General features: G+C 51.4%; 1 protein-coding gene across 2 annotated transcripts in view; it reads right to left on the bottom strand.

Moving 5' to 3' along the window:
* Mapt (microtubule associated protein tau) overlaps nucleotides 1-12,383 on the bottom strand; it is a 97,454-nt gene that overhangs the window by 21,936 nt on the left and 63,135 nt on the right. Inside the window, exons 6-10 of one of the 2 annotated variants that reach the window (XM_028780590.1) lie at nucleotides 11,326-12,078; nucleotides 8,194-8,249; nucleotides 5,238-5,435; nucleotides 3,825-3,957; nucleotides 284-555 (exon numbers count right to left, since the gene is read on the bottom strand). In XM_028780590.1, coding sequence (XP_028636423.1) covers nucleotides 284-555; nucleotides 3,825-3,957; nucleotides 5,238-5,435; nucleotides 8,194-8,249; nucleotides 11,326-12,078 — 1,412 coding nt within the window. The remainder of the gene's footprint in view (nucleotides 1-283; nucleotides 556-3,824; nucleotides 3,958-5,237; nucleotides 5,436-8,193; nucleotides 8,250-11,325; nucleotides 12,079-12,383) is intronic. The other variant, XM_028780591.1, reaches the window with a different exon arrangement.

The following is a 12,383-nucleotide window of genomic DNA, read 5'->3' as shown; positions in this document are numbered from 1 at the left end:
AGGTCATGACAGCTGTAGAACCAGCTGCTCTTATTAAAACCTTCATTTTTCCCCAGACCCAAGGGCGAAAGCCAAGCCCAACAAGGGTGGCACCCAGCACCATAGGTGGGTCTCCGTAGACAAGTGCCTGTCACCTGTCCAATTAGCAAGGCTAAAGAGAGGAGCCAGTGTTTTGGTGGCCTGTGTGCTGTGTGGGGTGGGGGTGGGGGTGGGGGAGCAAGTCTGGCTAGAGTGGGAGCTACCCGCCTGGGCTGGCTTCCCGCGAGGCCGGCCACGCCCTTACCTTGCCGCCTCCGGGCTGGTGCTTCAGGTTCTCAGTGGAGCCAATCTTGGACCTGACGTTCTTTAGGTCTGGCATGGGCATGGGCACAGGGGCAGTCTGCAGGCGGCTCTTACTGGCAGATGGTGACTTAGGGGGAGTGCGGACCACTGCCACTTTCTTGGGCTCTCGGGTGGGCGGCGTTGGTAGGGATGGGGTGCGGGAGCGACTGCCGGGGGTTCCGGGAGAGCCGGGGCTGCTGTAGCCGCTTCGTTCTCCAGATTTTGGTGGTTCACCTGGAGCGTGGGGAAGAGAGGAAGAGACTGAGGCCACGTGGGCGAGTGGGGGATGGGGCGATGTCTGCAAAGTCCCTGAGGCCACTGGACTGGATCCAGAGTGGGATCTGGGAGAAGACCATGATGACCATTTGTACAGAAGCATCGCTCCTGCCCTGTCACTTAGATACAATGACAGCTATTTCTCAATAAAGCAACTCAATTCTCATCAGTGCCACAATATATGACATACCTCCTCCCAGGGGTGGTCTAACTCTCCCCAGTCCCTGAAGTGTCCTGAAGTCAGGAGATAGGTTCTAGCTAGCTATGTGTCACTCACTTTAGAAAAAAAAAAGTGTTTGGGTACCATTCCACAAACACTTCTGCCTGTCCTTTCCCTTAACTGAGAGGTGGTATAATGACCGGGCCCCACTGGCACTCTTCAGACTGGGATCCCCTGACCCTTCCCCCAGAGCTCCTCTAACTGGGGCTGCAGAAGAGAGTTCAAATCACCTGCCCAGAGCATTCTGCACAGCCACAGCCCACATTGCACCTGCCCAGAGCATTCTGCACAGCCACAGCCCACATCCCTGAAGCACAGAATGACCTCCCCCTTGCACCTTTCTAGACACATCAGCTTCCAGGAAAGCTGCCTGGACTTCTCACCAGACTCTGTCCCACCCTGTATCCTTCACCTCCACTTGCTTCCTGGACAGTACCCTCGGCAGGTCTGACACACCTAGAGTTCTCAGAGTCACCACACCCCATGGGGTTTTTGTTTTGTGTTTGAAAACCACTGATGTTCTTAGCAGGAGGTGGGACTTGTGGTATGCAAATTTCGGAGCCTTCCCCCCCCCCCATCCAGATCTGATAGAGCCAGATGTGACAGAGGCACTGGGCCTGCAAAACTGGACTTTCTCAAGCTTCACAAGCCACAGCAAGAAGTGTCATAGCAAACAGGCTCACTGCAGCCCATCTCCCTCAAAGCATCAGCATTCAGCTCCAGCCTCTCGCTTCTCAGGAACCCCTAAAGCCATCAAGCTCGGAGGTATGAAGAGCTGCTGCTACTCTGGGCTTAGCTTTGCCTCCATGTCCCCAGGGACACAGGGTAGTAGTGTCTTGTGTCCTTTCCCTGACACTTGCAAAGTAACCTTGGTTGAGCCAGTGACCCATCTACGCCTGTGTCCTCATCTGAAAGATGGGGGTTCAGAGTCCTCAAGATTTTGCTATGAGAAGGGTATCTGGGGGTTAGAGAGATCGCTCAGCAGTTAAGAGCACTGGCTGAACATCCAGAAGACTCAGGTTCCATTCTCAGCACCCACATGGTGGCTCTGAACTGTGTAACTCCAGTTCTGGGGGATGTGAAACCTCTGTCTGGCTTCTGTGGGCACCCGGCAAACATCCATACGAATAAAATAAAGAATAAATCAATCAAGAGGTCACAAAGGGTCCAGCACAGCATCCGTTAGCTGCCTGAGCACTCGCTAAATGCAGAAAAAGTCAGGTGTGGTGACATGCTTCTACAGTTCCAGTTGTTTGGGAGGCTGAAGCAGGATTATTCGAGCAAAAAAAAAAAACCAGTCTTGGCAAATAGAGTGAGATCCCTTTTTTGTTGTTGTTTTGTTTTTTTTTGGACAGGGTTTTAGTGTGTAGCCCTGGTTGACTTGGAATTCATTCTGTAGACCAGGCTGACGTCAAACTCAAAGATCCATTTGCCTCTGCCACTCAAATGCTGGGATTAAAGGCACGCACTGCCACCTCTAGATATGAAGCCATTTCTTGACAAACAAACCAAAAAAATCTCAGCCCAGCAAAACCCTCTGCCTATCGGTGACATTTCCCCACTGGGACTTAGGTTAGAGATGGTCCAAACCTCCCACACTCCCAAATGTCTCCAGACACGTGATGTCCATCCCACAAACAGCCCTAGTTCCCAAAGTAAATCTGAACACACAGGATGTAGTCCATAAATGCCCCAGTGCAAACTGCACTTGAGAAGTAGGTTCGAGACTGGGCCTCTCTGGGGTAGCCTGGGCTGAAGCAGTACTCCCTCCCAGCTTTGCAGACAAGCATGAGGGCAGTACACACACCAAGAGGGTCTGCCCACCCATTCCAGGCAATGGACCCAGAATTACCTCTCTCAGATTTTGCCCCTGCAGGGGGTAGTTTTCTCTGTGGTTGCTTGGAAGCTTAAAAAGAAGAAAAAAAAAATCCACAGACAGCCTCATTATAATCAGGCTCACAGGAGACTCTGTGAGTACTTCAGGTGGCAGCATCTGGCTGGTTCACCTAGCATAAGAGACAAGCAGGGACAGATGCCAGGACCAGTGAGAAGATCGAGCCAATCAGCATGGAGCCACCCAAGCACAGGCGAGCCTGGAAGAGCCCCTGCTCCAGGCAGCACAGGGTTAAGGGAGAAGTATCAGAAGAGAAACTCACTTAACACATCACTAATGTTCCCAGATCATCAGTGTATGAGAAACACCCCCTTTCCCCCAGATCCAAGCTACTTAGGGAAAACAGCCCAACTCTCAGGCAACACCCTTCACAGTGCCAAGCAGAAGCATGCAGCGGGCAATACAGGTTGCTTCTGCCAAGAGAACAGGGTCACCAACGGCCAAGCCAGACACAGAGAGCCACAGGCCTCCTGGGCACCACCAGGGAGCAATGAAGGCCAGGCAACAGAGTCACATGGCATCCAAAACCCTTTTGGGAGCAGGTCTTCGGGGCTTCTATTCCTGCTCTCTCTACTGGACATGAAACAGCCCCACTGTAGCCTGGCCGGGTTCTCAATGCCAAGTGGCTTTTGTTCACAGAAGGCCAGAGTAATGATCACAGAATTTTATCACTCAGCTAAGACCCTTGAGCTTTACTAGAAGGTTCCTAACACCCTAGCTGTGTGAGGTTGGAGAACGCCCCCCCCCCATGATTTCTTGCCCAGACTACTGATCCTCCAAAGAGGTGGGGGACCTGATAACATTTTATGCTGGGGCTGCCTCCCCAGAGCCGTGGATTAAAGGTTATGCTCCTTCCCCACAATTTATTAACCACGTGACTTCATTTTCCTCATGCTTGTAAAACGAGCAAGATTTCTTCACTGATTAAAAGGCGAGGACTCATTAACCACCTCAGACAATTGTCAAAGGATTAAAAAGAAGACAAATGCTCTAGCGCTCAGCAAATCACAAAGGTTAGTCAGTGCCAGGGGTTACTAATTGTCGGTGGCCTCCTGAGGCAAGGGTTATACTTTCTGGAAGCTTCTGGATTAAGACAACAGAGAGCATTCTCACCTGACCCGGGAGGAGTCTTTGGGCTGGGCGTGGTCTTGGCTGGGATCCTGGTGGCGTTGGATGTGCCTTTCTGGCCCGGAGTGGCTGCTCCCCGAGGTGTGGCGGTCTTCGCCCCGGTTTTGCCATCAGCGCTCTGTAAACCGAATCAGGGTGGAAGGTTTTTCACCACTGGGAAAGGTGACTGTCACCAAGGAAAAGTCAACCCCACCCTCCCACCTTGACTGAAGAAGGTGACGGTGGACATAGATGCTGGGAAGGTCTGGTACGGGGTTTGTAGAGCACACAGCCCACAGTTCACCTGCATATCTAGCACCAGGATCCTGCTAGATGAATGGTGAGCTAGCCCGTGTTATAAATGACAGTACTGCTTGAAGCAAGAGCAGGGTCAGGGCAGATCAGGTAGGCTGACCCTGGAAGCAAGAGCAGGGTCAGGGCAGATCAGGTAGGCTGACCCTGGAAGACCACACCTGGTGGATGGACACCCATTTTCCAGACTCTTAATTATAGATGTGGCTGACCGATGGAGGCTGGGTTCACCAGAGGTCCTTGGGGACCCACATGTGCTTCAGGCCTCAGCAGATCACACAAATGGCCAAACCATGTCTTTTTCTGCTCTCTCCACAGCCCCTGGGGGCTCCGTGACTCCTTAGGTGTGCCTCGAACCCATGGCCATGAACACTGGCTGAAAGCTGGGAGCTAGAGGCAGAGCACACACGGTCAGCTGACTGTGAGTGGTTGTGAGTCTGATGGTCAGTAGACAGCCATTAGACGTGGCATGAACCACACAAAGAAACCAAATGAGCCACAGACTGGGGAAGAAGGGAGGAGAGGAGGAACTGTTGGGATGGGCACAGCTGGAGGCCATGCCACCCACCACGAGGCGTGGTCAGTCACCATAAGAACTCTAGACGGAGCTGAGGCTTTCTTTATCATTTATTTATCTATTTATTTTTAAGAGGAAGAGTCTTTCTATATATTACTGGCCGTCTAGGCAATTGCAGTGACTCCCCTGCCTCTTACTCCAGGGTGCTGAAATTATCAGCATCACCACACCTGGCTTCTTTTTATTTCTCAAGCTAGAATAAGCTCACTCACTCTGTAGCCCAGGCTAGCCTGGAGCTCGCTCAGTAGCTCAAGCTAGCTTCAGACTTACAGGAATCACGTTCAGTGCTGGGATTGCTTAAAGGCATCAGGTGCACACTCAGCTCAGAGCCTTAACTGACAAACTGGGATGGATTCCCCTGGTTATCTTGGGGATTGCTGTCTCCAGGGAAGAGGGAGGTAAGAAGCACAGCTCAGAGTCTCCCGTGCTCTCCCTGTCCCTTCAACCGTGTAGCCTGTGAGTTTAGCTGAAGAAAGCAAGTGAACACCACGGTACAGCAGCCTGGGTTTTACCCAAGGTGGTTTCCTTACCTTGAGTTTCATCTGCTTTGTTCCAGGACTGCCATTTCGGGGTGTGACAGAAGAGACGTGTTTAGGAGAGGTGGCTGGCTCAGGGCACACGGCAGGGCTGGAGGGTTTGATCAAAGGGTCTGAGCTACCAGGAGTGGGGCGTGTGGGGCTAAGGCAGGGCCTATTGCTCGGGGTTTTAGCACTGGAAGGTGTGGATGTCTTAAACATAAACAAATAAAATCAAAATGAAAGTCAGCACACAGGGGGATGGAAACAAAGGGGAAAAGGATGAACAAAATCTAAACACAAAGAAGGCAAGTCACTCAAAATAGCCCTCTCCACCGCCCTTCCAGTAAGAAAGGACGGCAACTCCGTCCCCTTCAGCACCAGGTCACCCATCAGCTACACACATGCCACACAGCTGACATGGGATGGACATAATTAAAATCGCATAGTGTAGAACTTCCAAGAGAGCTGCTGAAGCACTGGTAGACATATTCTTTCTCTAGCAATCGGACCTTGCTGTAGCTCCAACTTGGAGAACACTGGCCTAAAGGTGCTTCCCACCTTCCTAAGCACACGGAGACCATCAGAAAAAAAGGCAGCAAGATTGTCTCAAGAAAGAATGTTAACGTGTCATGGGTTGGAGGCTCAACCTCAGGGGAAGCGCTCATGCAGGCTCACTGATACCCACTCTCTCTCTCCACTATGCCAACAAAATCCTAATACTTCAAGGAGGATTGTGCCAGAGTCAACCAAAACCTTCTGCCAGATGCAGCCAAAGACGGACACACACACAAACACACACACACACACACCACATGCCACACTCACATATATACCACGTGCCACACACACCTGCACATATACACACATACATACACATGCATCGGTGAGCATATGTGCTCACACGCTCACACACATACACACACACGTGCAAGAATACACACACATGTGCACATGCATATACACACATATTTTCTGATTAAACAAAGACTCAAATATAATTAATGCCATCAATGGAATCTCGATCTGGGCAAAATTAACTTCAGAATATTCCATCTAAGGAAAGAGGTGTCTGTGTGCTGGATGTCTTCTGAGAAGGATCAAGCCAGAAGGCTGAAGGCTGACACCATGGTTGCCTCTGGCCACTCTGACTGGGAAGTATGGCCCTGGTGTGGTGCAGTGTGTGAGACCAGACTGTTGGAAATTAAGAACTGAGAGGCCAACCAGGTGGTAGTGGTGCATGCCTTTAATTCCAGTTCTTAGGAGGCAGAGGCAAGTGGGTCTCTGAATTTGGGGCCAGCCTGGTCTACAGAGCAAGTTCCAGGATATCCAGGGCTACACAGAACAACCTTGTCTCAAAAAAACCCAAAGGAGGGAGAGAACAGAATATAGAGGCCAAGTGCAGGCAGTTCTGGAGTCCTGACCAGACAGACACTCCACTGTGTTTCCTAATTCTCTCAAACTTCCCACTGAAGGGGTCAGGGCCAAATCTGTGTCACCAGCACCAGGAGAAGAGTCCACGGGACAGACTCTCTGGGGCTGTTTTCACAGGAGGAAAGCCAGGGTGGTTACTGGAGCCCCTTGTTCCCTACCTGGGCAAGACCCCTCTCTGTACTGGAAGCTTCTTCTACCCAGCCTAGGTTTGTAATAGGTTTGGCCACATGCTATCCTGTGAGTCAGTGCAGGGCAAGGACTGTGTACCGTGTGAACACATGAATGATGAATACAGGCATGCCGTGCAAGCATGAGATCAGGACTCCGCGTCCCCTCACTCTGGAACTCAGGGAGCACCTTGACTGACAAGCTGCTGTCACTCTTGCTTCAAGGAGTGGGGCAGAGCTGAGTCCCTGCGCGAGGAGGCTCGGCTGCCTGTCTCCTGAGCGCTATGACAGGAAGCCCTAATGAGTACAGAACGGGCTCTTCAGGGAGTGGTCCTCGACCTCTGTTCCAGACTTTCCCAGCTAGCACCATCCACATCTGGAGACTTATCGGAAGCTCTGGCACCAATGACAGGCCAGACGCTCTGGGCAGCATCATAGGAACTGTCCAGTTGATCCAATCTGGGCTGTGGTGGGATTTTCCAGGAAAATAGCACTGCACATACAGCCTCAGGGCTTTCTAAGACAGAAAGGCGTGAAGGGAGAGGGTGACAGATGTAAAAATGAGGACAGGCAGGGCTTGGGAGGCTGGTCTGTGGCGAGCAGGCTGCTTTATCTGTTGGGGTTGGTTGTAGAAGACCGGCAAAGGCTTACCCTGAACCACACGTTCTAACCCATGCTTTTCCAGAGTTCCTTTAAGGGTGGCTCTGCTAATTCAGAACCCAAGGCAGCCCCACATACAACTCAACAACCAAGGCCACCTGCCTATTTTCCCCAGACGCTGCTCCGTCTGTTCCTCCTTCCTCGGCTTGCTGTTCCCTGCTCTGATACACTGACGCTTCCTCTCCTGTGTGCCTCCTAGCTCGCCTCTTTGAGAGCACACCCAGAATCCTCCCTGCCTTTGTCTGGCAATCACTTCTTTCCTCGCTCATAGCTCTGTGGACCCCAGTGGACGCTGTGTATAATAACCTAAGCCTAGATCTCTAGTGGTAAGAGTCAGAAGTGCAAACTCCAAACTTTACACATACCTTTATTTAAATTGTGAGGGAATCGCAGGAGGTAGGTGTTGGGGCGGAACTGAGTACAGCTGACTACCCTTCCCTGTGTTAAGTATCAAGACAGAAACACTGCCTTTGTAAAAAAAAAAAAAAAAAAAAAAAAAAAAAAAATGGCTTTTAACTTACCCTTTTTTTAATTATAAAAAAAAAAACAAACGCTTTTAAAAAAAAAAAAAAAAAAAAAAAAAAAAAGCAATGGCCTTTAGATGACAGTTTTACTCTAGTGACAAACACTCTCCACACGTTACAGTGAGAGCAAACACAGGCAGGAAGCAGAGCCTTTTGGCAAATGAGACTGGCCGGTCAGTAGCTTACCTTGGCTTTCTTCTCGTCATTTCCAGTCCTGTCTTTGCTTACACCGGCCACTCGAGCTGGTAAAATACAAAATGAGAGCGCACGTGATGCCCCGAGCTTATGGTTCACAGAAACACTGGAGTTCAGGGGTGGTGGTATGAATTTCCTTTGGTTGAAACTGTCTGGTTTTTGTTAGTCCTCAAACGTTCGAGGTCTTCCATCATTAGTGTCACACAGCACACAGGGCCATTGCTCAGAGCAGCCTGGTAAGAGGGAAGCAGGCTGGCCGAGGGTGGGGACATGCAGAGGAAAGCGGCAGGTGCTGTTAGAAGTGCAGCTTGATACAGGGTTGTGGGGAGCTCACTCTCCTCACTCCACTCGCTCCAGGCTACAGCTCAATCCCTGGGTCAGGGTGGTGGATTTCTCTTACTGTGGCCAGGCTTGGCTTTGCTTCCTTGTGAAGTCCCCACTTACTCTCTAGGGTCTCAAGGCCCAATTGGATGAGTGCTAGGAAGGCTCCTTAGATCTGCCTTCTTGGCCATCTGATGCTGACGACCCCAAACCCCATTCCAGGTCATTTGCTCTCAGAATAGATGAGGCCAGTGAGGATATCTTCATCTTTGTTGTGGAATATACCTCAGCTGCTTTCAAAGGAGCCCTTCCTATTCTGAGCCAGCCCTGAGGGCGCCTTGCCACTACTGGAGCTTCCAAATACAGCACATGCTGCTCACAGAAACCAATCCGTGGTAACCTGAGGCTTCCTGAAGGTGGAAGAAGGCTGGACTTATAGAGTGAGTAGCACTGACTCTCCAACCCAGAGGTCTCCCTGTTTTACTGTGGAGGAATCACCTGGGACAGAGCAGGCAGACTCCGGGTGCACGGAGGCTGTGTGTGCAACCAACAGGAAATGTGTGTGCAACCAATAGGAGCTTTTGCGCATTCCTTCCTCTGTCAACCCTGTGTGTCTGTTTAAGACACATGGTTGTCCCAGTCCATGTCTGACTCAGGGAAAGGCCACTATTTCCTGGAGGTTAGACTGTCACTAACCACAAAAGCTGCAACGGCGACTGTTCCCAGGCTCAGTGACAGCGGAACACCTGACTGTCAGAGTAATACCCAAGCCCAGGGTGCAGCAGTCCCTGGGCATGCCTCTGTGCAGAGTTTCCGCCTTTGCATCTGTACTGCTGTGTATCTAATAAACTCGGCCACTATTTTGTGCTGGCCAACTTCACTGGAGTAACCTGCTTGTCACCGTTGTCACTGCCAATCAGCCTGCTAGATCAGCATTTCCTGCATCCAGGTAGGACTCAACAAGTCCTGTTCCAGGAGATGTTAGCGGGCGGCATCAACTACATTTGCGGATGCCTCCTCCTTAGAGGTTCCCTGTGCACAGCACAGCAAGAGCCCTGACACGCCCACAACAGTGGAAGTGGCTTGAGCGCTGCTAGGCCTGTTTACTTTTCTCTTCTAAATTCACTGTGCCATGGAACTACGCCCTCCCTGCCCCTTATCCCAGACACGCCTGCTGACATCTGGAAGACAAGGACAGGATGGTTACTTAAGAAAACAACTCAGGCACTCATTTGTTCTCCTTTGTTTTGGATTTTGAAACAAGACACAGGCTTCCCCTCCCTCTGCCTTAGCTTTTGTTTTAAGACAGGATCTTATGTGGTGGGGTCTTGTATTGAGCCCCTGATCCCTGTCTTCTAAAGGCATGTGGCATCATGCCCAGATTCTTTTAAATATTATGATCTTGCTACGTAGCCCAGGCTAGCCTTCAACTCACTATGTAGTCCAAGTTGGCTTCAAACTTGCAGTGCTCCTTTTGTCTTAACCTCTGGAGTACTAGGATGGCAGGCTGTGCCACTACCCCGACAGGCTCTTTCATTTATGATATATTGGGGTGTTCCCTATAAGTAGGGTCTAATCAGTAGTTAAAAGATGATTTTGACTCTGAGCTTAAGAGGTTTCAGTTTCTGGGTCCTGAAAATAATCCTGAAATGTCAAGTAGTCTATTCTTACATTTATTTATTTATTGTACAAGAAGACGTGTGTGTGTCTGTGTGTCTCTGTGTCTGTGTGTCTGTGTGTGTGTGTGTGTGTGTGTGAGAGAGAGAGAGAGAGAGAGAGAGAGAGAGAGAGAGACAGGCATGCTTTCACACATGTATGGAAGCCCGAGAACAACCGAGAACTGACTCCCACAGCTGTCCTCTAACCTCTATTTGCATGCAGTATGTCTTTGCACCGGGTGTGTCTTCGGGATAGAACTTAGATCATTAGGTTTGGCGGTAAGTAGCTTTACCCATTGAGCCATCTCGAAGGCCCAAATGCCAAGTATCCTAGTATCTTAAAGCAACGAATGTCCCTGCCATCCTGCAGGCTCCAGAGTGCTCTAGAAGGGGTTCCACATAGGGACCCTGCCTGTCCCTGACTGAGAGGAGGATCACTTTGCAGCTGGAAGATGCTTTACTGCTACAATCAGGAGAGAGCCATTAGCCACCTCCACCTTTCAAATGTGAAGAGCTGTCTGTTGATCAGAAGACAGGCAGTTGGACTTAGTGTCTCTGCATCAGGAGGACATGCTCCAGCCTCTTCTGGAAGATGATGTGGGTAGGACCCACAGCAAGGGTGTGCCTTTCAGAGCAGACCTAGCTGGATATGGAACTTGGCTCCACCCATTACTTAATCGGGAGGTCTAGCACAAGGTCAATTTACTGCTCCAAGGCTCAGTTTCCTCATCTGCAAAGTGGGTCTACTTAAGCCTACATCAGAGTGCTGGGGAATGTTCCAGATTGTGAATGTCAATATACATCATAAGCCCTCAAAAATGAGTGATGCTGTTATCCACTCTACGCAGTATGCCTACCAATCTCCCATGGGCTGGTGGACCATGGTGGATGCATCAAGTGGCAAAGAACCGATTGGGGCAGAAAGCACAGGTGCTGGTGACATGCACAACGGCGAGGGCAAGCATGAAAGGAACAAGAGCTACCAGAGGCTGAGGGCAGGGGCTGGGGAGGGGACGTCGGCCCAGGCGTGGGTTTAGTGGTTATCCTGGAATCTCAGGGTGCAGGAGTCAAGGCCAGAAGCTTGTGACAGTGTCCACAGCCTGGAGGGGACCAGGGGAGGAGTGAGGGAGCTTAAACCACAGACCTTTAAGTTGAGGAACCCGACTGACTGGCCTTCCTGGCAGGCCGGCTGCAGGTTGCTTGTCAGGTGGTTCCAGAAGGCTAGCCTCTTTGGTGCCCTTTCCCATAGAGGGGCCCTGGGCCTTTTTCTCCTCTCCAGGGGCCCCCACCACTGTAGCCCCTTCCAAATCCTGTTCCTTCGGCGTGCTGGCTTTGATTTCCACGTGGAACGTGAACTCAGGGGCAACTTCGTGCCCTTCCTCCATGGGCCCCATGCCAGGCCCTTCTGGCTGCGAGGCCTGGGTTTCTGTGGAGACTTTGGAGAAGAAATCAGCAGGAAGTGGGATGGAACCCTCAGCTGGGAACCCAGGCATGCTAGTGGTTTCCTGGGAGACAGAGACGGAGCCGGCCTGAGGGGCTGCCCTGCCAGGGGTCAGGGAGGCCTGGGAGGGAGGGGAGTCCTGGGATGATTCATCCATGGTGATATCTTCATCCACGTCTTCCTCACTCCCCAGCCTGTCTTGGCCCCAGCCTTCCTTCTGAGGTGGCCCTTGCTGTAGCAGCTCAGAGGCCAGGTGGCTTCTCTCTACGTCCTCAGGTCTTGTTCCCGAAAGTTGGCATGTAGCCTCTCTGAGGCCTTGTGGCAGGAGGGGAGCCCCAGACATGCTAGGCACCTGTTGGCGGGTCCAGTCTGAGATCCCTGCATCTGGGGCCTGGCCTTCACGATGCCCTGGTTCGACAAGCAAACTTTGTGAGAAAATCTTGACCTTCTCTGGTTCTGTGTGGAGATACCCAGCAGAGGGAGGTTTCAGAATGGGCAGGCCCTCCTGAACTGGTTCTGGTCCCTGATCCTGGATGGGCTCCTGAGGACCAGCTAGTGGAGGAGGGGCTGGACATGTGGGATGCTTCAGGGGACAGCAAGTGATCACCAAGCCCGGAGCATCTGATTGTTTTTCACCTAGAGGCAGCAGTGAGATCCCAGAAACTTCTGTGCTCAGTCCAAGCTGGACTTGAACACCATGCTCCTGCTTACAAGCCTCTCAGGCATCTCTGCTGGCTGGGAACTCTCACCTCCTCAGGGTT

The sequence above is a fragment of the Grammomys surdaster genome, unplaced genomic scaffold (genome assembly GCF_004785775.1).
Source record: "Grammomys surdaster isolate TR1022 unplaced genomic scaffold, NIH_TR_1.0 371, whole genome shotgun sequence".
Taxonomy (NCBI): domain Eukaryota; kingdom Metazoa; phylum Chordata; class Mammalia; order Rodentia; family Muridae; genus Grammomys; species Grammomys surdaster.
The sequence above is the reverse complement of the archived record's forward strand: the minus strand, read 5'-3'. Positions and strand labels throughout refer to the sequence as shown.